We start from the raw sequence: 20,401 nt of genomic DNA, 5'->3' as shown, positions 1-20,401 counted from the left end.
ACCCTGTGATCAAGAGTCACATGCTTTACCAACTGAGCCAGCCAGGTGTCCCTACGGAGTTACTTTCTAAGGGGCAGATATATGACAAATTTAAATTGAGGTTGACTACAAAAGAAATAAAATCTCTAAAAAGTTTTTATTTGAAAAACAAAGTTTCAAATAAGGTAGCATGGTTAGAAATGAAAGACTACTTTTTGACAAAATGATTTTTACAGCTATAGTTTGGGTGTCAGTACTCTCAATGAATCTAGTCTGCTAAAAATAAAGTAGAACTTTATAAAAATATTTTTAAAAAACCATTAGGACCATATTTTCTTTGTTCAAAGACCAATACTTTTCCACATTTCACTATTTTTGAAACTGGAATGTATAATAAATGTCAAAAGAAACTATCCCGTTGTGATACAGTTGTTATTGTACGTACCTGTGTGAACTTGATTTGCAAGTAAATTATTCACTTGAATTGGTAGCACTAACTATGGCTGCCTATGAGCTTAAAACTAGATCCTGAAACCTTCTAAAATCACACCTTTATTCTGCAATGAAATATAAATCTACAGTTTGTTATGACTATTGACAATTAAGACTGTCGAGCAATGAAGAGCACCAGAAAACTCCAAAGCTCTTGGAAAAGATTGTTTCCCAAGGTAGGAGAGATTTGTGAAGCCTATTCATGCAGCATGAAGGATTATTACTCAAGCGCTGAATACCACCTGTGAAAAGCTTCTGGCTTGACTTTCAGCCCTAATTTTTATCCATATGCAATTGAATTTAAAGAGAGAAAAACTATAATTTTAAGCAAACAGAAGATGTAGACCAAATTCTGTGTTTTTTTTTTTTCAATATGACTTGAAATCACACTGCAAATCCTCAAAGTCTTCAAAAAGGTCAACATCATGAACACAGGCTGTGAAAAGCAGTCCGTCACCCCAATGTTAGGTGTAACTGTTGTTGGCCAAGTGTGATTCAAAATTATATCTAGATAGACTCTGAGTGTAGGAAAGGCTTACACCCAGACTTCAATTTTGATGCTAAAAATCAAAGTGGATAAAGGCCTGGACAAGCCTTCACTAGTGAGAAAAGACATTTTTTTTTTGGAAGTACAAATAATATAGCTTTTTACCCCTAACAAGCAATTATTCAATCAATGGAGGGCCTTCTCATTAATGGCAGTTTGGAATTGAAGATATTCAGCAGTTAGCAACTGACTAAAAAACATAAAGAGAAGGACTTACGTGAATTCAAGCTGAATGGCATATTCTTTTGATATAAATGGCATCTGGTCCGGGGCCAGCCGCTTTGCCAGTTGCAGGGCACTGTCCCAGTGCTGTAAGTCCCTTCTCATCTGCCGGGAAGAGAGAGAGACCTTAATTCCAAATGAACAAATTACTCTGCATAGTCACCATACAGTGCTAGTTTTACTGGAAGTGATCAGAAAAGCTTTTTGTTTAAAAAGTGGAACTTGACCTTGGCCAGGATAGTATATTACTCGAGCATACATTCTCAGTGGGAGTGACAGAGCTCCCACAGGGGTAAAATTGGTTCTTGGAGAGCAAAAACATCTTACTATTAAAATGGTTTATGGTCCTCCAAAACTCAATCCTACCTAACAAAATATTATTCTTTAGTATTTCATTTTTACCAATAGGAAAAAATTAAATTGAATTAAAAATCAATCCAATCAATTAAGATTAATTTTTCTTATTAGAAGGGATATAATAAAAAAAATGAGAAATACGTTACTATAGGAATTGATGTGGAACACCTGGGTGGCTCAGTTGATTAAGCATCTGCCTTTGGGGTCCTGGGATCAAGTCCCACATCAGGCTCCCTGCTCAGTGGGGAGCCCGTTTCTCCCTCTGCTGGCCACTCCCCCTGCTTGTGCTCTCTCTGACAAATAAATAAAATCTTAAAAAAAAAAAAAAAGGAACTGACTTTATTTCCTGAGAAAATCTGAAGCTATATCACAACATGAATAATAGCAAACATAAATATAAAATGTGAATGTGTCTTTCTTCCTGGCTCCTGTGGTCTTTTATCTTCATCTGGCACACAATTCCAAACATAAACTAATCACTAAAGAATCTTTTCCCACTTTATTCACACTTTGTAAAGAATTAATAATAGCTAATATTTTTCAACTGCTATTCTTTGCTAGGTACTATTCAAAGGGCATTAGCTTGTTTACTTTTCCTAATTGGACCTTTTGCAAGGAACTTTTCTTGTACCCATTTTAGAGATCCAGAAACTGAGGCAAAGAGAGGCTAGTTTTATATACAAAGTTATACTGCTGGTACCTGGCAGAGCTGAGCAGTAGGGCTGTGCCTCTGACCTCTTTACCTAGCTAACTCCTCAGCCTTCAAACTGAGGTTACAGGTGCAATCACCCCTCTCCACGGGTAAGTCATCACCTCAAATCCTTTACAAATCTGGTAGCACACAGCAAGTGTTCACAACTAAATGCAGAAGAATTAAGGCGACATTTTTGCCTTCATATTGCAACCACAGTCCTACTTCAATGTGTACCAGTTCAAGTTCTGAAAAATTCTCAGGGTGTCCTCAATTATTGCAAATAATATAAAATTATTTAATTTTTTTTTTGTTAAAATTAATTCAGTTCACTTAAAATTTAAAAATGAAAATTTGCTGTAGAGCAATGTGAAAAAATGAGGTTGTAAAACTCATAGCAAGTATGTTTTCAAAACACCTCTATGTAGTTGTGGAAATGCTGATTTGAGGTAGGATAACGTTAATGACAATAGTTACCACTTTGCGTCTTTACTATTTTTTAAAAAAAATATTTTATTTACTTATTTGTCAGAGAGAGAGCACAAGCAGGGGGAGTGGCAGGCACAGGGAGAAGCAGATTCCCCACTGAGCAAGGAGCCCCACGCAGGATTCAATGCCAGGACCCCGGGATCGTGACCTGAGTCAAAGGCAGCTGCTTAACTGACTGAGCCACCCAGGCGTCCCAGCGTCTTTACTGTTGATCAGGCACTGTCGCAAAAGATCTAGCCTCATTTTTAAATCTTTACAACAATCCTGTAGGCCAGATATTGTTACCCCTACTTTAAAGAAATGGGACCCAGGACACAGAAAAATTAAATAACTTGTCCAGGGTGACACAGATCTAGGATATGAACCCAGACATGTCAAACCCTAAAGTTCCTGTTCTTAATTGCTATTCTATATAGCCACTTTGCCCTTGCATTGAGCTAGGTCCTTCCCCCTGTTCTAGTCCTTCCCCTGCAATGCTCACCTCTGGGAAACCAAGGTCCTCGGTCCACCTCTTAACACACAAGAGAATCTCATACACCAAGTAAAAGATAAATGTAACCTCAGTTTCCCCATTTGGCAAAAGAGAAAACAACTATCTCCTCGGATTGTTGTGAGGGTTAAATGAGTTAAAATGTCAAGTGCTTAGAAAAGTGCCCGGCACACGTGGGCTCTCAATAAACTGTGGCTGTTTCCATGTGTGTGTGTTTTTGTAAATTACATAATCTGTTCTCTTCAGACACAGTGAGACTTGAAATTATTTGGTAACATCATAATAACATGCCTTTTATGGTTCCGCAGAACACAGAATGGAAGTATTTTTGAAGTTAATGAATACTCAGGGGTCTTAAAGCTGAAATGTCTAAATTCCAGGAGGCGGGAGTCCTGTAGTTTCCGGTGCTGAGAAATGTTAACTATGCAAAGGGGATTTTCCCATCCCTATCTGCTGCCATACCTCCAAGGCAGCAATAGGACAGCTGGATGCAAGGTACAGGTCCTGAGCCAGGTTGAAATCACTAGTAAACATAGCAAGATGTCCTGCCAGAAGATTGTAGTCTTCTATTCCCTATAAATAAGAGCAGTTTTTATGAGAAGAAATACAAGGATTTCATTTTTTTTTTTTTAAAGCCTTTGCTTAGTTGGAAGCGGTAAGGTTCTATCAATTAACTTGCTGATGCGTTAGATAAGATTAACCTCAGAAACTTAAAATGATTGAATAAATACCATTTAAATCCTAATGTAGTAACTCTCATGAGCTGCTGCCTACCTTTATCTGATCCAAGGACATCACCATTCCAACATTTCCAATTGTCCGATAGACGCGGATTGCAAACTCCACTTCCATGTGATGGAGACAAGCTCTGGCCAGCTCATTCCAGGCAGCGTGATCGTCCAGAAGCTTGCACATTTCCCAAGCATCAGAAAACCTAGCATTTGAATATATTGGTTTAATCAGGGAACTCTACTTGCCCCCTAGTTGGCAATTTTCAGGTTATATATAATTTAATGTTAGGTCTTAAATTTTGCAAAACATTTCTTCATCTGTAATCGTCATTTCCAAGTATGAAAAACTACAAAAACTTTTCTTCCTTTATTGTACAGATAAATGTTTTTTTCTTGGGCGCCTGGGTGGCTCAGTCGGTTAAGCGTCCGCCTTCAGCTCAGGTCATGATCCCAGGGTCCTAGGATCGAGTCCCGCATTGGCCTCCCTGCTTCACGGGGAGCCTGATTCTCCCTCTGCCTCCTGCTCATGTTCTCTCTCACTCTCTCTCTCTCTCAAATAAATAAAATCTTTAAAAAATGTTTTTTCTTGAATTTCTTTTACTAATCTGAATCTATTCTGTGTAACCACCCTCCTTCATTAACAACTAACTCTTTTTGTTTGTTTATTTTTGGGTTTACTTCACACATAGGTGAAAATTATTTCTGTTCTCACATAAGTCCATTAACAGTACTCCACTCCTACAGATTTGGAAATTTAAAACAAGGGCTAGCAAACTATGGCCGACAAGCCAAATCCAGTCAGCTGGTCTGCTTCCGTGACCCAAGTCTGTCTGGAACAAGGCCACTCAGCCCATTTTTTTAGGGATTGTCTTGGCTGCTCTTGTGTTACAATGGCTGACTTGGGTAGATGTGAGAGGGATCCCATGGCTTTTAAAGCCTGATATGCTCACCATTTGGTCCATAACAGAAAAAGGTTGCTGACCTCTGGTTTAAAAACATTAAACTTTCATGCTTCATCAATGCATGTATTACATCAATCCATCCAGTCACCTACGCATTTTCCCACCCAATGCGCATTTACTGAGCTCCTATTTTGTGCCAGAAACTGTGCCTGGAACCAAGATACAAAGATCAAACACACAGTCATTGTCCTTCAGGCTGTCATGACTGGGGAGGGTGGAAGAGACAGTAAGTCAACAGATGATCCTGACACAGTGTGATAGAGGTAACTGTGCGCTTCCAACACGTGAATCTGTGCCAAATGCTTTGCATAAATTCTCTCACTGGATTACCCTAACAACCCTACCCACTAAGGAATATTGTCGTTTCTCCTTTACAGATGCGGAAACGTGAAGCTTAGAGACCTCCCAAGACCATCACGCAGCAGTAGGGGGGAAAGTGCTCTAAACCACTGAGTCTATGGCCCCGCGGCAATCAGCCCACCAGGAAGGCCTCCAACCCAGGCTGCCAGGGGCTAGGGGGTTGCCAGGGAGGCAGCCTGGAGCAGGAGATGGCTCAGCTGAGTGTGAAGAATGGGGAGTTACTGCAGACAGACATAGAGGAAGGGCATCCGGGAAGAGAAAGCTGTATGTGCCAAGGCAAAAAATCATGAAAAGTGTCACATTCAAGCAGCCAGCAGAACAGAGAGGGAGTGGAGGAAGGGATAGTTGAGGCTGGTATTAAAGCAAGGGTCCAGTACGTCATACTGAGGTCCCCGAGAAGGACAGATTTCTTCTTCAAGCCAAGGGGAAAGATCTCCAGCAGAAAGTGAGAGGATCAGACTGGTATTTTTAAGTGTGGCGAACAGATGAGTCTGTCATGAGGCTATCAGCAGAGACAGCAGTCGGCTGATAGCCTTGTACGTTACTCTGCGTGAGGGCCTGAGTTCGTGGGTGAGTATGGGGCGAGGGGCGTGCAGGGAGGAGAGGGTCTGGTGGGTGGGTGTGTTGGGACATGTGTACGTGGGATTAGGACTGGGGGGAAGAGGGGGCTGGGGAAGATGAGTTGTTTTAAAGAGGGCAAGCGTGAGGAGCTCATGGACTCCCAAGCACACAACTGGTAGGCAGTGGTAAATGCAGCTTTAAGGGGAAGATGCACGTTTTGGAGTCAGCCTCTTGTGAATGCTACTGAAGCCAAGTAAGTAGAGGAGATTCATTTAGGAAGAATTATTAGAGAAGAGAAGAGGGGGCTCATGGGAGCCTGAGGAACAGCAACACTTAAGATGTGGTGAGAGCCACAAAGGAAGACTCACAGTGGCCGTAACAGGTAAGAACAAAAAGCAGAAAAAGGAAATCCCAAGCAAGGCAAAACCAAACTTTTTATGTTGACATTAGGATACTGTTGAAATAATTAGGCTTATTAGAATTCCACAGTAAGTGTGCTGTTTGGGTGATGAGGAACCTCTCTGTTCTGAAGGGCTTAGGACAACAGTAGTTCCTCTGGAACTTACGCACGTTCTCATCCCCATGATCTTATCTGAGCCTCACAATAATCCTGTACACAAGGCCAATACTATCATCTCCATCGACTTTCATAGGATTTGACCTTTAAAATCACAAAAGCAAATGAGAAGCTCCTGAGAAGTGTTTGGAGTCCTACCTTTTGAGCATTAAAGTCTGCGTTAGCATTTGCTGCAGCTCGCTAGGTCCCACATCTTTTAAACTGACCAGGAACTTGTGGGTGCTCAGGTAGATGTTGTTTGTTTTTCCACTCTGTGTCTGGCAGGTCAGCTCCCCATTATACAACAGCAAAGGTTTGTGAGAGAAGGGGACTTTGGTGCTTCCGGCCAAGATGACCTTGGATCCTAGATTGGAAAACAGACATCTTCATGCTGAAAGTGGATCCTCAGCAAATAACTCAGAAAGGAATGCTTTAATTTCATTGTCATAGAAATTTATTTACCAACAAAAAAGTGATTAAGTACCTTGTATCGCGTTCTTGTGAAAGACGTAAGTGTAGCCTTTATCATCATCGTAAGCAAGAAATACGCCTTTATCCATCGGCCAGTTTTCCCAAAGAACACCTTTAATGGTTGGTGAAAAGTCTGGAATCTCATACGTAGCATCATTAACCTACAAAACGGGATTTACAGATCTGCCCCAAGTCCGTACTGAAATCGTCCTCGCTGGCCTTGGTAGGAGCCTGTTTGCTGCCTTGGCTGGTGTAGCTTTCCCACCACGTTCACCCCAACAACACTCCAGCCATAGCAGGAAAAAAGTTCCTTTTCCTATCCCTATACTAGATCCCACTTGAAAAACAAACAAACAAAAAACCCTATGGTTTGTATGGCAAATCAAGACTTTTATCTAAAACTTGGTGCATTTTCAGGAAAAAAGACAAGTCTGGACACAAAGCTTCAGCTTAAGAAAAAAAAAAAGGTTGAAGTTGCTGAAGACAACAGAAATTTAAACTATGAACACACTTGTGTTCAGAAAATTTTCAATACCTGATATAGAAACGCTCCAGCTAGAGAAGAAACAAATTAATTCATACATATTTGAAAATCAAATAAACTCCACCACGTCTGTTTTATTTCAAAAGCTTCTCTAGAATGCATTCCAATAAATATAAAATGTACTGTTAGTGATATAAGCTATTAAAAAAAAAATCAATGCACATATTCCAGGGGCCTTGGCAGAGAGGCTTATATATACCCTGAATGTGAATCTGAGAAATACCCGCCTCCTCCCTAACCCACCTTGCTCTCAAAATAAGAATGAAATGTAAGATTCTTGCAAAGAATAATACTATAGAGCTATGCTGTCCAATATAGTAGCTACTATTTCACAGCCACATGCGGCTATCTGAACACTGAAATGCGTCTAGTCTGACTGAGGTGTAAGTTTGAAACTGTCCACTAGATCTCAGGGAGCTAGTATGAAAAAGAGGGTAAAACATCTCATTTTTTATAGTGATTACATACTGAAGTGATAATATTGGGTTGAATACATTCACATTAATTTCGAGTTTCTTTTTATCTTCTTTTAAAAAATTGTGGCTAGCAGAAAATTTAAAATTATATGTAGTTCTAATTATATTTCTATTAGATAGTGCTACTTATCAGGTATTATGCTAATTACTTATATATATATGCAACCTCATTTAATTCTAACCTCATACTATACAAGATAGGCATTCTTTTTTTTAAAGATTTTATTTATTTGAGAGAGAGAGACAGCAGAGTGGGGGGCGCGGGGAGAGAGAGAGAGCACGAGCTGGGCGGGGCAGAGGAAGAGGGAGAAGCAGACTCCCTGCTGAGCAGGGAGCCTGATGTGGGGCTCAATCCCAGGACCCTGAGATCATGACCTGAGCTTTTAAGTCAGGAGCCTGACATGGGGCTCAATCCCAGGACCCCAAGATCACGACCTGAGCCGAAGTCAGACACTTAACCAACTGAGCCAACCCGGCACCCCCAAGATAGGCATTCTTATGCTCATGTTGCGGATGAAGCAGCTTAGGCACAAAGAAATTTGCCCAAAGTCACACAGCTAGTAAGTTCAAGAGCCAGGACTTGGACCCAGCAGGCAGTCTGGCCCTCCAGTCTATGCTTCTAACCACCGTGTGACACTGACCTTTGGTTTGTGCAGATGAGCACATCAGTGCCACCAGACTGGGGGCAGAATTTTTTTTTATAAAGGTAACCATTTGTTGAGCACTCATCACATGGCAGGCACTGCACTAAACGCTTTATGTACATTGTCCCATTTTGTTTTTACATAACAACCTACTGAGTAGGTAGAACTGCACCCATTTTATAAACAGTGAAACTGGGACTCTGATCAAAGTGAGGGCTCTGGAGGAAGCCACCCTGGACTCAGACCCCAGATGTCATTTTCTGTGTGACCTTGGACAAGTTACTTACTTTTGTAACCTTAGTTTCTTCACCTATAAAATGGCCAATAGTATGAGTATTTGTTGGGGGCGCCCAACTGGCTCAGTCAGTAGGACATGTGAGTCTTGATCTCAGGGTTATGAATTTGAGCCCCAGCTTGGGCCTAAAGTTTATTTTAAAAAAATATATGAGTATTTATCTCTGGGGCTGCTATAAGGATTAAGAGATACCTCATATATATGAAGAGTACTCAGCACAAAAGTGTTGTTATTATTACTAATCTTAAATCCAGGTCTGTTTGTCTGTCTTCAGAGTCCATGTGCTTAACTTCCACACCCTACCTATTGATGAACTTCCTGTAAGATATCACGTCATCCTTAATGGGCTTATAGAGAGTGATGGGGTACAAGGCTGGTATGTATGTATGTGTGTGTGTGTGTGTATATATATATATACATACACACACACACATACACACACACATAAAGTCACCTCTCCCAATTCTCCTGTATAATGTCAGTCACTTCCTTGCCATGCACACAGTGTGGAAAAATTGGTTGAATAAATATACATATGAGGGAACCGGCACGTAAATATAAGAACTTTAAAGAGGAACAGTGGTCATCTGAATAGTTATATATTTTTTCTTTTCTTTCTTTTTTTTTTAAGATTTTATTTATTTATTTGAGAGAGAGAGAGAGAGCACAAGTTGGGGAGTGGGCAGAGGGAGAGGGAAAAGCAGACTCCCCGCTGAGCAGGGAGCCCAACATGGGGCTCGAATCCAAGCATCCTGGGATCACCACCTGAGCTGAAGGCAGATGCTTAACCGACTGAGACATCCAGGCACCCCTGAATAATTATATATTGTCATGTATGTACACCACAGAAGCAATGCTTCTCTCGGATTCACTGAAGTGGAGTAGAAGAGTAAGCTGCAGTAACACGCTATGACAGGATGAGTGATCAAATCAAATCAAATGCACGGCACTCTGGGCTGGAGGCCAGGGGCCTCCTCCTGTGCCCTTGGCAGTGGGGAAGGCTCTGCACCACAAGCCCGCCTTCCCCTTCCCTGCCAAGCTCACCTTACTTGTAGAAAGACTGAGCTGGTGTTATTTACAAGAGGAATTCACTCCTGTGGGCACCATATTTCCCTTGGATATTGGCATATTCCCCTGGGATATCTAACCTAGCAGTGAGATCTCACTTTGGATAAAAGCAAACAGCCGCCCACAGGTTGGGTTAGAGAGGGCCTGTGCTCTCACACACTCAGGCTTTTGTGTGGATTTTGTTTCACCAGGACATTTTTTTCTTAACACATAATGGAGCTGCAGGTTAGAGTTGGAAATAGGAGTGAGAATGGGCAGCAGCAAGTGAGATAATTCTGGAACTGGAGGGGTTTAAGGGTGGTAAAGCAATAAAGAGGCGGGGCTTTAGCTAACACCTGCTAAATAGCTACCACGTGCCAGATCCTGTGTTTGGAAGAATCAACTCACTGAAACCCCACAAGAACTCAATGAGGAAGGTCGTGTAGCCTCTTTAACAGAAACTGTCAAGGAAAGGAGGGCTGTAAAAGGTGAAAGAAAAATGCATCAGCTCGTTCAGACTGCTTGGACTCCTCACGCTTTCACTAGAGGTCAGACCCCAGTTCTGACTTAACTCCTGTCAGTCCCTGATTTCCTCGCCTGCCTCCTAGGTACCCTCAGCAGCAGCTTCCATCTGTGGTGAGCCCACGCAGGAAAGCCGGGCCGCTCGGAGTGGGGCTCTGTTACAGAAAGGGGATCTGTCCAAGAGGGATTTCCTGATCAAGTAGAAAGAACTCAGGGTTATCTTCCTATTTATGTCATTTCTTCCTCATGTGTTCTGTGACTGGGAGAGGAATGCGTTGAATGAGAATTGGCACACTGGGAATTTTGCTTAAATAATCCAGATGCTCCTGTGGAAAACTGTTATATTTATCAAAGATAACAAAAATTTATCAAAGAGAAAAAGAGAAAAAGAGAAAAAAAGAAAAAAAGGAAGAGAGAGACAGACAGGAAGGAAGAAAAGGAAGGAAGGAAGGAGGGAAGAATCAGTATCTAGTGAAGTGGACAGTGAGGGGAAAGTGGTCTCCACTGAGTGGCAAAGCACAGACACCAGGGGAACAGTTATTAAGATGTGTCTGAGAGGGGCGCCTGGGTGGCTCAGTTGGCTAACGGTCTGCCTTAGGCTCAGGTCAGGATCTCAGGGTCCTGGGACCAAGCCCCACATTGGGCTCCCTGCTCAGTAGGGAATCTGCCTCTCCCTCTGCCCCTCCCCAACCTGCTCGTGCTCGCTCTCTCTCAAATAAATAAAATCTTAAAAAAAAAAAAAAAAGATGCATCCGAGAGCAGTTGTAGGCTATGTGAACTGTGACCAAGAACATACTAAATTATTAACTGGATATCAAAAGTAAATAAAGAAAAAAATCCAAGTATAGTAAATGATGTAAAAACCCATCTCCCTTTTCTAATTTATTTTAAAAAACAGTAAGGGATGTATAAAAATAAGAGTAACTGATTCTAAAAAGGGTCCATCTGTTTTTAATCTATCTTATTCAAAAATACCTTTTCTTTCTGTTCAGGATCATTAAGGCAAGAGGAAAATCAAGTGAGGTGGGCAGAAAGGAGTCCCTGCCCTCTGAAGCTTATGGCATACCTGGAGAGAAAAGTCATTTAAATCAAGGTGTACTGTAATATTTTCCAGTAAATAAGGTTAAAGTGGTACAGAATATAACTATTTTTCCATTTAAAAAATCTTTCTGGGGGGCACCTGGGTGGGTCAGTCATTAAGCATCTGCCTTCGGCTCAGGTCATGATCCCAGGGTCCTGGGATCGAGTCCCACATCGGGCTCCCTGCTCAGCGGGAAACCTGCTTCTCCCTCTCCCACTCCCCCTGCTTGTGTTTCCTCTCTCGCTGTGTCTCTGTCAGATAAATAAATAAATAAATAAATAAATAAAATCTTTAAAAAAAATCTTTCTGGGACTGACACTATGAAAAACTGCAGAATAATGGAAAGTTTTCTTGATGTAAATAATTGTAAAAATGGATCACAAACATGATTTAACGAAGTACTCTAATCCTTGAACTAGTTAAGAAGAAATGATTTTATATATAATATACATTAAAAACACTTTTCTTTGTATATTACATTTTAAAAAAATGAATGCTTAAGAAATCTTCCAGACTTACCGGACAGTAGACAAATCCATCACTTTTTTCATCAATGAAAACTAATCTGGTCCCATTTGGGTCAGGAAAAATCTTTTTCACACCAACAGGATGTCGATAATCATTAACAAATTGCCAGTCTTCGATGTAGAAATACTGAATAACACCAGTCTAAAAAAAAAACCCAGTAATAGAAATACAAACATTGTCAAGAAAATACTTTAAGCACTTAAACACACTTCCAATTTTAAGAGAAAATGTACCATATTTTTCATGCAGGAAGAGTCTAAAACTAATATTTACTATATGTAAAGGTACAAATCCAAGCAAGTGAGAATGTACATGTGATTGAACAGTAAGTTCTAATATCTTAGTGATATTAAAGCATAACTTTCAGATTTTCCACTTATAGGAAATATCCTTACTGTTTCAGAATAACTTTCAAATCATGTTATTTTTAAATATTTTTGCTGTTAATTAAGACCAATTAGAAAATTAAAATAAAACCACCTCATGCAATCAATTGTATTTCTATATATTAGCAATGAACTATAGATACCAAAATTTAGATATACATTACCATTTACAATCACTCAAAAAAGATGAAATACTTAGGTATAAGTTTAACAAAACTTGCACAGGATTTGGATGCTGAAAACTGTACAACACTGATGAAAGAATCAAAGAAGACCTAAATAAATGGAGGGCACACAGTGTTCATGGATTGGAAGACTCACCATAATAAACATGTTAATTCTCCCCAACTAATATACAAGTTTAATATGATTCCAAAACAAATCTCAAGATTTTTTGTAGATATAAAACAAAATTATTCTAAAATTTATATGAAATGGCAAGGGAACTAGAATAGCTAAAGCAATTTTGAATAAAAAAAAGAATAGGTGGGAAACAGACTACTCCAAAACTTTTTTTTTTGTATAGCTGTAGTAATCAGGACTGTGTCATACTGGTGAAGGGACAGACACAGAGATCAATGGAACAGAATAAAGAAGCCCGGGATGGACCCACCCAGATATCCTTCACTGATCCTTTTCTCTCTTTTAAGATGCCTGCACTTTTATTTTAAATAATAGCATATTGAGGTATAACTCACATACCATGCAGTTCACCCACTTAAGATGTACAACTCCATGGCTTTTAGTATATTCACAGAGTTGTATAATACTTGATCACAATTCATTTTAAAACATTTCATCACTTCAAAAAGAAGCCCCATTTAATAGTCTTTCCTGAGTTTCCCCAACCTTGTCCCACTCCCCCTCTGCAGTCTAAGGCAACCGCTTATCTACTTTCTATCCCCATAGATTTGCCTATTCTGGACATTTCATATACATGGTATCATACAAAATGTGGTCTTTTGTGATTGCTTTCTTTTACTTAACATGATGTTTTCAAGGTTCATCTATGTTGCAGTATATATCAATATTTTATTCCTTTTTGCTGTGAAAGAATATTCCATTGTATGGATATGCCATATGTTGTTCACTTGGACATTTGGGTTGTTTCCAGCTTTTGATTATTATAAATAATGTTGCTATGAACACTGGTATACAAGTTTTTTGTGGACATATATCTTCATTCCTCTTGGGTATAAACTAGAATGAAACTCCTGGGTCATATGGTAGCTATGTCTATTTATTTATCTATTTATTATTTTAGAGAGGGGGAGGGGCAGAAGGAGAGGGAGAGAAAGAATCTCAAGCAGACTCCCCACTGAGCACAGAGCCCCATGTAGGGCTGGATAACATGACCCTGAGATCATGACCTGAGCCGAAATCGAGTCAGATGCTTAACCAACTGAGCCACCTAGGTGCCCCTATGTCTAATCTTTTATAGAATTACCAGAGTGTTCTGCCAGGCAGCTGCACCATTTTACATTCCCACCAGCAGTGTATAAGAGTTCTGATTCCTCTCCATCCCCATCAACACTTGTTATCATATGACTTTTTGATTATAGCCATCATAGTGGATGTGAAGTCGTAACTTCACATTTACTTCTGGGAACTTATTACAGAGAAGTGAAAACTTTTCACACAAAAACCTGTATATGAACGTTTATAGAAGCTTCATTTGCAATAGTCAAAATCTAGAACCAATCCAGATGCCCTTCAACTGGTGAATGCTTAAACAAATTGGTATATCCATACCATAGAATACTACTCAACAATAAAAATGAACAAATTATTGATGCACACAATCACTCAGATAAATCTCCACAGAAGTATGCTGAGTGAAAAAAGGCCAATCCTCAAAGGTTACATGGTGTATGATTCTACTTATGTAACACTGCTGAAATGCCAAATTACAGAAATGGAGAACAGATTACAGTTGATCCTTGAACAACACAGGGATTAAGGTTACTGAACCCCCACATTGACAGTTGAAAAACGCATGTATAACTTTGACTCCCCCCATACTGAATTACTAATAGCCCTACTATTGACTGGAACCTTTACCAATAACATAAATAGTTGGTTAACACATACTTTGTGTGCTAAATGTATTATATATTGTGTTCTTCCAATGAAGTTAGAGAAAATATTATAAGAACCCATAAGAGAAAATACATTTACAGTACTGTATTTATTGGAAAAAAAACCCCACATATAAGTAGACAGGTACTGTATTTATTGAAAAAAATCCACATACAAGTAGACTCATACAGTTCAACCCCTGTTGTAACCCTTGTTGTAACTATAACTTTGTTACCAGGGATTAAGGTTGAGGTGAGGGCAGGAGGCAAGTGGGGGTGTCTATAAAAGAGCAACATGAAGGCATCCTTGTGGTGATAGAATTATTTTGTATCTTGACTATCAATGTTAATATCCTGATTGTGATATGTTATATAATGTTACCTTTGGGGGAAACTAGGAAAAGAGCATATTAGATCTCTCTGTTTTATTTCTTATGTGGGATCACTTTGTATTGTTTCTTAAAACCACCTGTGAATCTACAATGATCTCAAAATAAAAAGTTTAATTAAAATAAAAGCACAAAACATCTTGGACTTCTATTCAGGCCAAGAGAGAGTAACAGCTTGGATTTAACTTTCCTACCCCAAACAACCAAAATCAGTAGACAAAAATCATGAAAAAACAAGTTTTCAAGATACTGGAATGAGACAACAAAGAACAATTTCTGCTTGAGATTTTGGAAACAATCCTCCAAAGTGAGTCCTCCAGCTTTTGCTCTCAGAGTTTTGAAGGCATGGCAAAGGGAGGAGGGTACAGGCAGAGCATGGCTCCCCAAACTGAGGAGATGGAGCTGAAAGTCTGGGGAGAACAGAGGGCTGGGCTTTGCAGGGCAGAGTACAAGAGAGACAAGTTTGGGGAGCTGCCCTGGGTCCACCGTGAGTCCTTAGCAGGTACTGATCACTGCATGCATGTGCGAAAACCACAAGGTCAAGGAAAGAACCATCCAAAGGGATTAGAGGGAATGGGAATAGTAACTATTCCCAATAGCCAGCCTGGAAAAAATCATAGTTCACAGGGCACTGGGTAGAGAACTCAGATCAGAAGTGGGAATAATTAGCTATAGACTAAGCAGTGTTTCACATCTGCCTAAGAAATCATAAAACCAGACTCAAAAACGGTCAAACTGCATCTAAGTCAATCAATTAACTGCATCCCAGAGCAAAGCTCAAGAATATTTTTAGAGGGGGCGCCTGGGTGATTCAGTTGGTTAGGAGTCTGCTGGAGATTCTCTCCCTCTTCCTCTCCAATTCCCCATGTTTGGGTGTAAAAAAAGAATATTTTTAGGAATACAAAAATATCCAGCATCCCAAAAGGTAAAATTACCAGGTATGCAAAAAAGTAGAAAAGATGAACCATAGCTTAAAGTGGTTCAATACGATTGTGTATTTTTATTATTTGATTTTATCCGATTTGTTAACTTATTAGCTACAACTCTATTATTTTAGTGGTTTAGGTTTTGTAGTATACATACAACGTGATAACAGGCAACTACAAAAGATCTACAGCTAAAATCACACTTAATGGTCAAGAACAAGACGAAGATAGCCATTCTCACCATTCTTATTCAACAATGTATTAGAATAAAAGGCATCCATGGGGCACGCGGGTGGCTCAGTTGGTTAAGCATCTGACTTCAGCTCAGGTTATGATCTCGGGGTCCTAGGATCGAGCCCTGTGTCTGGCTTCCCACTCAGAGGGAAGTCTACTTCTCCCACTCCTTCTGCCCATCCCCCTGCTAGTATTCTGTCTCTCAAATAAAATCTTAACAAATAAAAGGCATCCATATTGGAAAGGAAGAAGTAAAGCTATATTCAGAGATGACATGATCATCTATATAGAAAATCCAATGAATCTACAAAAAACTACTACAACTACTAAGTGAATTTAGTTAGGCTGCAGTACACAGGATTAATACCCAAAAATCAGCTGCATTTCTATATGCTACAAACGAATAATCAGAAGTTAAAATTTAAAAAATACTATGCATTAAAAATAAGAAAAATGCTAAAATACAAAAATATGAAATACTTAAGGTATAAATCTGACAAAAAGGGTGTTGGTACACTGAAAACTCAAAAACACTAAGAGAAATTAAAACCTAAATAAATGGAGATATATACCTCGTTCATTGGTGAGTAGATTTTGCTAAGATGGCAACTGGTCTGTAAATTCAACATGATCCCATTCAAATTCCCAGGAGGCTTTTTGTAAAAATTAACAAGCTTATCATAAGTTCAAATGGGAATGCAAAGTACTGAGAATATAGCCAAAACAACTTTGAAGAAGAAACTCAAAGTCGGAGGGCTAACACTACCTGCTTTCAAGACTTATTATACAGGCCCAGTAATTAAAATGGTGTGATACTGTTATAAACACAGACACACAGATCAATGGAATGAGCAATTCCAGAAAAAGACCCACACATTTATGGACAATTTGATTTTTGACAAAAGTACAAAGGCGATTTAGTGGAGGAAGGACAATCTTTTCAATAAATGGTGCTGGGACAACTGGAATATCTTTAAACAAAAAAATGAACTTTGATCTACACCTCACAGCATAAACAAAAATTACCTCAAAATGGATCACAGACCTAAGTACAAAACATAAAACTACAAAACTTATAGAAGAAAACACCAGAGAAAAACTCTGTGACCTTGGGTTAGGCAAAGATTACTTAAGATATGACACCAAAAGCACAATCTGTAAAAAATAAAGTGGTAAGTTGGACTTCATCAAAGTAAAAAAAATTTATTCTCTGTGAAAGACACTGTCAAGAGAATGAAAAGGCAACGGATGCACTGGGAGAAAATACTTGCAAAGCATATATTTGATAAATTATGGACTTGAATACAGACTAAAGAACTCTCAAAAATCAATAATAAGAAAACATCCCAATTAAGAAATGGCCAAAGAAATATGAACAGACACTTCACCAAAGATATACAGAGAGCAAACAAGCATATGAAAAGATGCTGGTGGAGAGGGAAGGAGAGAAGGAAAAAAAGAAAAAAAAAAAAAAAAAGAAAAGATGTGTCACAGGAGTCCACTAGGGAAGAGCAAATTAAAATCATATACAAATAATGAATCATGGAACACTACATCAAAAACTAATGATGTAAAACAAACTGAGGTTTCTGGAGGGGAGGAGGGTGGGGGGATGGGTTAGCCTGGTGATGGGTATTGAGGAGGGCACGTTCTGCATGGAGCACTGGGTGTTATGAACAAACAATGAATCATGGAACAGTACACCAAAACAAATTATGTAATATATGGTGATTAACAATAAAAAATTAAAAAATAAATAAAATCTTTAAAAAAAAACTAATGATGTAATGTATGGTAATTAACATAATAATAGAAAAAAAAGCAATGGTCTTCATTTGAGCAAAAGAAAAAAAATCACAATGAGATTTCACTACACACTTAAGAGTGGGTTAAATTAAAAAGATTGACCATATCAAATGTTAGTGAGGATGTGGAGGAATTGGAACGCTCACACACTGCTGATGGAAATGTAAAATAGTACAACCAATTTAGAGAACAGTTTGTCGGTTTCTTAAAAACTTAAACATACATATGCCATATGATGTAGCCGTTCTCCTTCTCAGTATTAATCCAAGAGAAAAGAAAGCATATGTCCATGCAAAGACTTGAACATGAATGTTTATAGCAGCTTTATTTGTAAATATCCCATACTGGAAATAATCCAGGCTGGAAACAACCCCAAATGGGAAACCCCCAATGTCCATCCTTAGGTTCATGGTTAAGCCAATGATGATAAATGTATACTATAACATGCCACCCCAGCAAGAAAAAGGAATCAACAATAGATATACACAAGAAGGCAGACAGAAAGAAGTACATACCATATGATTCCATCTACATAAAACTCTAGAAAACAGAAACTCGTTTATAGTGACATCAAGGGCCAGGACAGGAAGGAGGAATCATAAAGGGGCATGAGAAAACTGTTGGCGGTGATGAATATGTTTACTATTTTGATGGAGTTGATGGTGTTTCACAGGTATATGCACGTCAAAATTTATCAAACTGTGGACTTTAAATAGTACTTTGTTGTGAATCAATCATACCTCACTAAAACTTTAAAGAACATATTTTCAGAATCATTCAGGAAAGAGATTGAGATAAATGCTGACTTATGGACAGACCACCAAACCTTGAGTTCTTATTTCAAAATGCCGTGTGGAATAGTGGAAAGAGTGGGTTTTACATCAGAAGATACTGTTCAAGTTCCGCATCTGTTACAAACTTACTAACCTCTTAATCTTCAGTGTTCTTCAGTCTCTAACACTTCCCTGCTTATTTTATAAAACTAATGAGATAAAATAAGTGAGATCAGGGCTTTATAAACTGTTACATCTCATACAAATGTATTATATTTGCTATACTTACCATATCCCTTACCACTTTACCTGACACATGAGACCTACCCTACTGGTGTATATTAGTAAAAAGATAATATTTTAGGTTGAACTTCAAGTCTTTCTTACAGCAATAAGTATGCAACAAGACATGCTTTTTTTAGAAAACAGTTTAACGTGAGAAAAGGAAACATCTGAAAGTCAGTAATTGTTTTTCTAATGTGGAAAACAGTGCCCTTCCTACCTTTACCAAATTCTTTTAGAGAATGAACAACAGGTATGATATGCTTTGAAAAATCTTTGAAAACTTTTTACAAATGTAAGATGCTATTACTATAACTATGTTTTATGTCCATCTGGCTAGTATAATATTTAGAGGTTTAGGGTACTGGTGGTTCAAAAGACCAAAGTTTGGGCCACCTGGATGGCTCAGTTGGTTAAGTGTCTGACTCTTGATTTTGGCTCAGATCATGATCTCAGGGTCGTGAGATCGAGCCCCACATCAGGCTCCACACTGAACATGGAGCCTGGTTAAGATTCTCCCTCCTTCCTCTCCCTCTGCCCCTCTCCCTCCCCAGCTCACACTCTCTCTCTCTAAAAAATGAAACAAACAAAAAAACAATCACCAAAAGATTGAAGTGGGATTCTCAGTATTCAATTAATTTTGCCATTTATTAAATGCCTACTAAATGTAAGCATTGGAGATCTAAAGTTGAATGATACGTCTTATGTTCATCACCAAATTAAACCCTTACAGGATCTAGATAAGGAAAATGAGGCTTGGAATGGGTTAAGTAGCACGTAGCGAGTAAGAGAACTGGCACATGAGCCCAGATTTTCCAGACTCTTTTTACTCTGCCATCAAAATTGCTTATATAATCACAAAAGCACTAACTACTAGCAAATCATGGGACCTATGTGCTATACATAAGTGTGTATAAAATGTAATGTATATATGTTACATACATCTATATGTATGTATATATTACGTATATATTATATATATATATACACACAGATATTACAAAGCAAAAATTAGAAAGTCCCCTATGTTCTATATCAAAGAAGCCAGTACGTACATCTGTACCATAGATGAGGAAATCACCAGTTAAGGCATGGCATAAAATACGGCACTTATCATCCACTGCTGGGAAAAGCCGAGTCTCACGTTCTTCTTGAGCATCCAAGATTTCACTTTCTATCTAAAACATAAAGAATAATAGTACCTCACAGATTTGAGTAAAGCTGGTCTGCACCATCTAGGGAGATAGGGGAGGGTCTTCTTCCTAAGTTCGATTAAACATTCAGACTCATCAGACTGCCCGTCTATTGAGAAAGACATCAGACAAGAACCACAATTGCCAGCAGGGCAGCATTAAACAACCCTCTTTAGTGGTAATAATCTTTGCAGCAGGCTCTGCAGGGGTCTGGTAGCTTTTCTCTTTGGCTTCTCAGAAGCAAAGAGCCAAGAAATAGATGTAGGAGATGCTCCCTTGCTTAGAAGAC

The 20,401-nt window shown here is 39.0% G+C and overlaps 1 protein-coding gene across 5 annotated transcripts in view; it reads right to left on the bottom strand.

Annotated features, from left to right (window-relative positions):
* WDR19 (WD repeat domain 19) overlaps positions 1-20,401 on the bottom strand; it is a 135,078-nt gene that overhangs the window by 51,409 nt on the left and 63,268 nt on the right. For all 5 annotated transcript variants that reach the window (XR_003211248.2, XM_073891545.1, XM_025887014.2 and 2 more), the window contains 7 exons: positions 19,975-20,097; positions 12,037-12,186; positions 6,922-7,069; positions 6,597-6,801; positions 4,042-4,201; positions 3,730-3,840; positions 1,236-1,345 (listed from right to left, as the gene is read on the bottom strand). Coding sequence is in view for 4 of the 5 variants with exons in the window: in XM_073891545.1 (XP_073747646.1) it covers positions 1,236-1,345; positions 3,730-3,840; positions 4,042-4,201; positions 6,597-6,801; positions 6,922-7,069; positions 12,037-12,186; positions 19,975-20,097 (1,007 nt within the window). In the remaining variant the exon portion in view is untranslated. The remainder of the gene's footprint in view (positions 1-1,235; positions 1,346-3,729; positions 3,841-4,041; positions 4,202-6,596; positions 6,802-6,921; positions 7,070-12,036; positions 12,187-19,974; positions 20,098-20,401) is intronic.

Source organism: Callorhinus ursinus, unplaced genomic scaffold (genome assembly GCF_003265705.2).
Source record: "Callorhinus ursinus isolate GAN/ISIS: 27379988/994484 unplaced genomic scaffold, GSC_fseal_2.0 scaffold4, whole genome shotgun sequence".
Classification (NCBI taxonomy): domain Eukaryota; kingdom Metazoa; phylum Chordata; class Mammalia; order Carnivora; family Otariidae; genus Callorhinus; species Callorhinus ursinus.
This window is presented reverse-complemented; position numbering and strand designations above follow the sequence as displayed.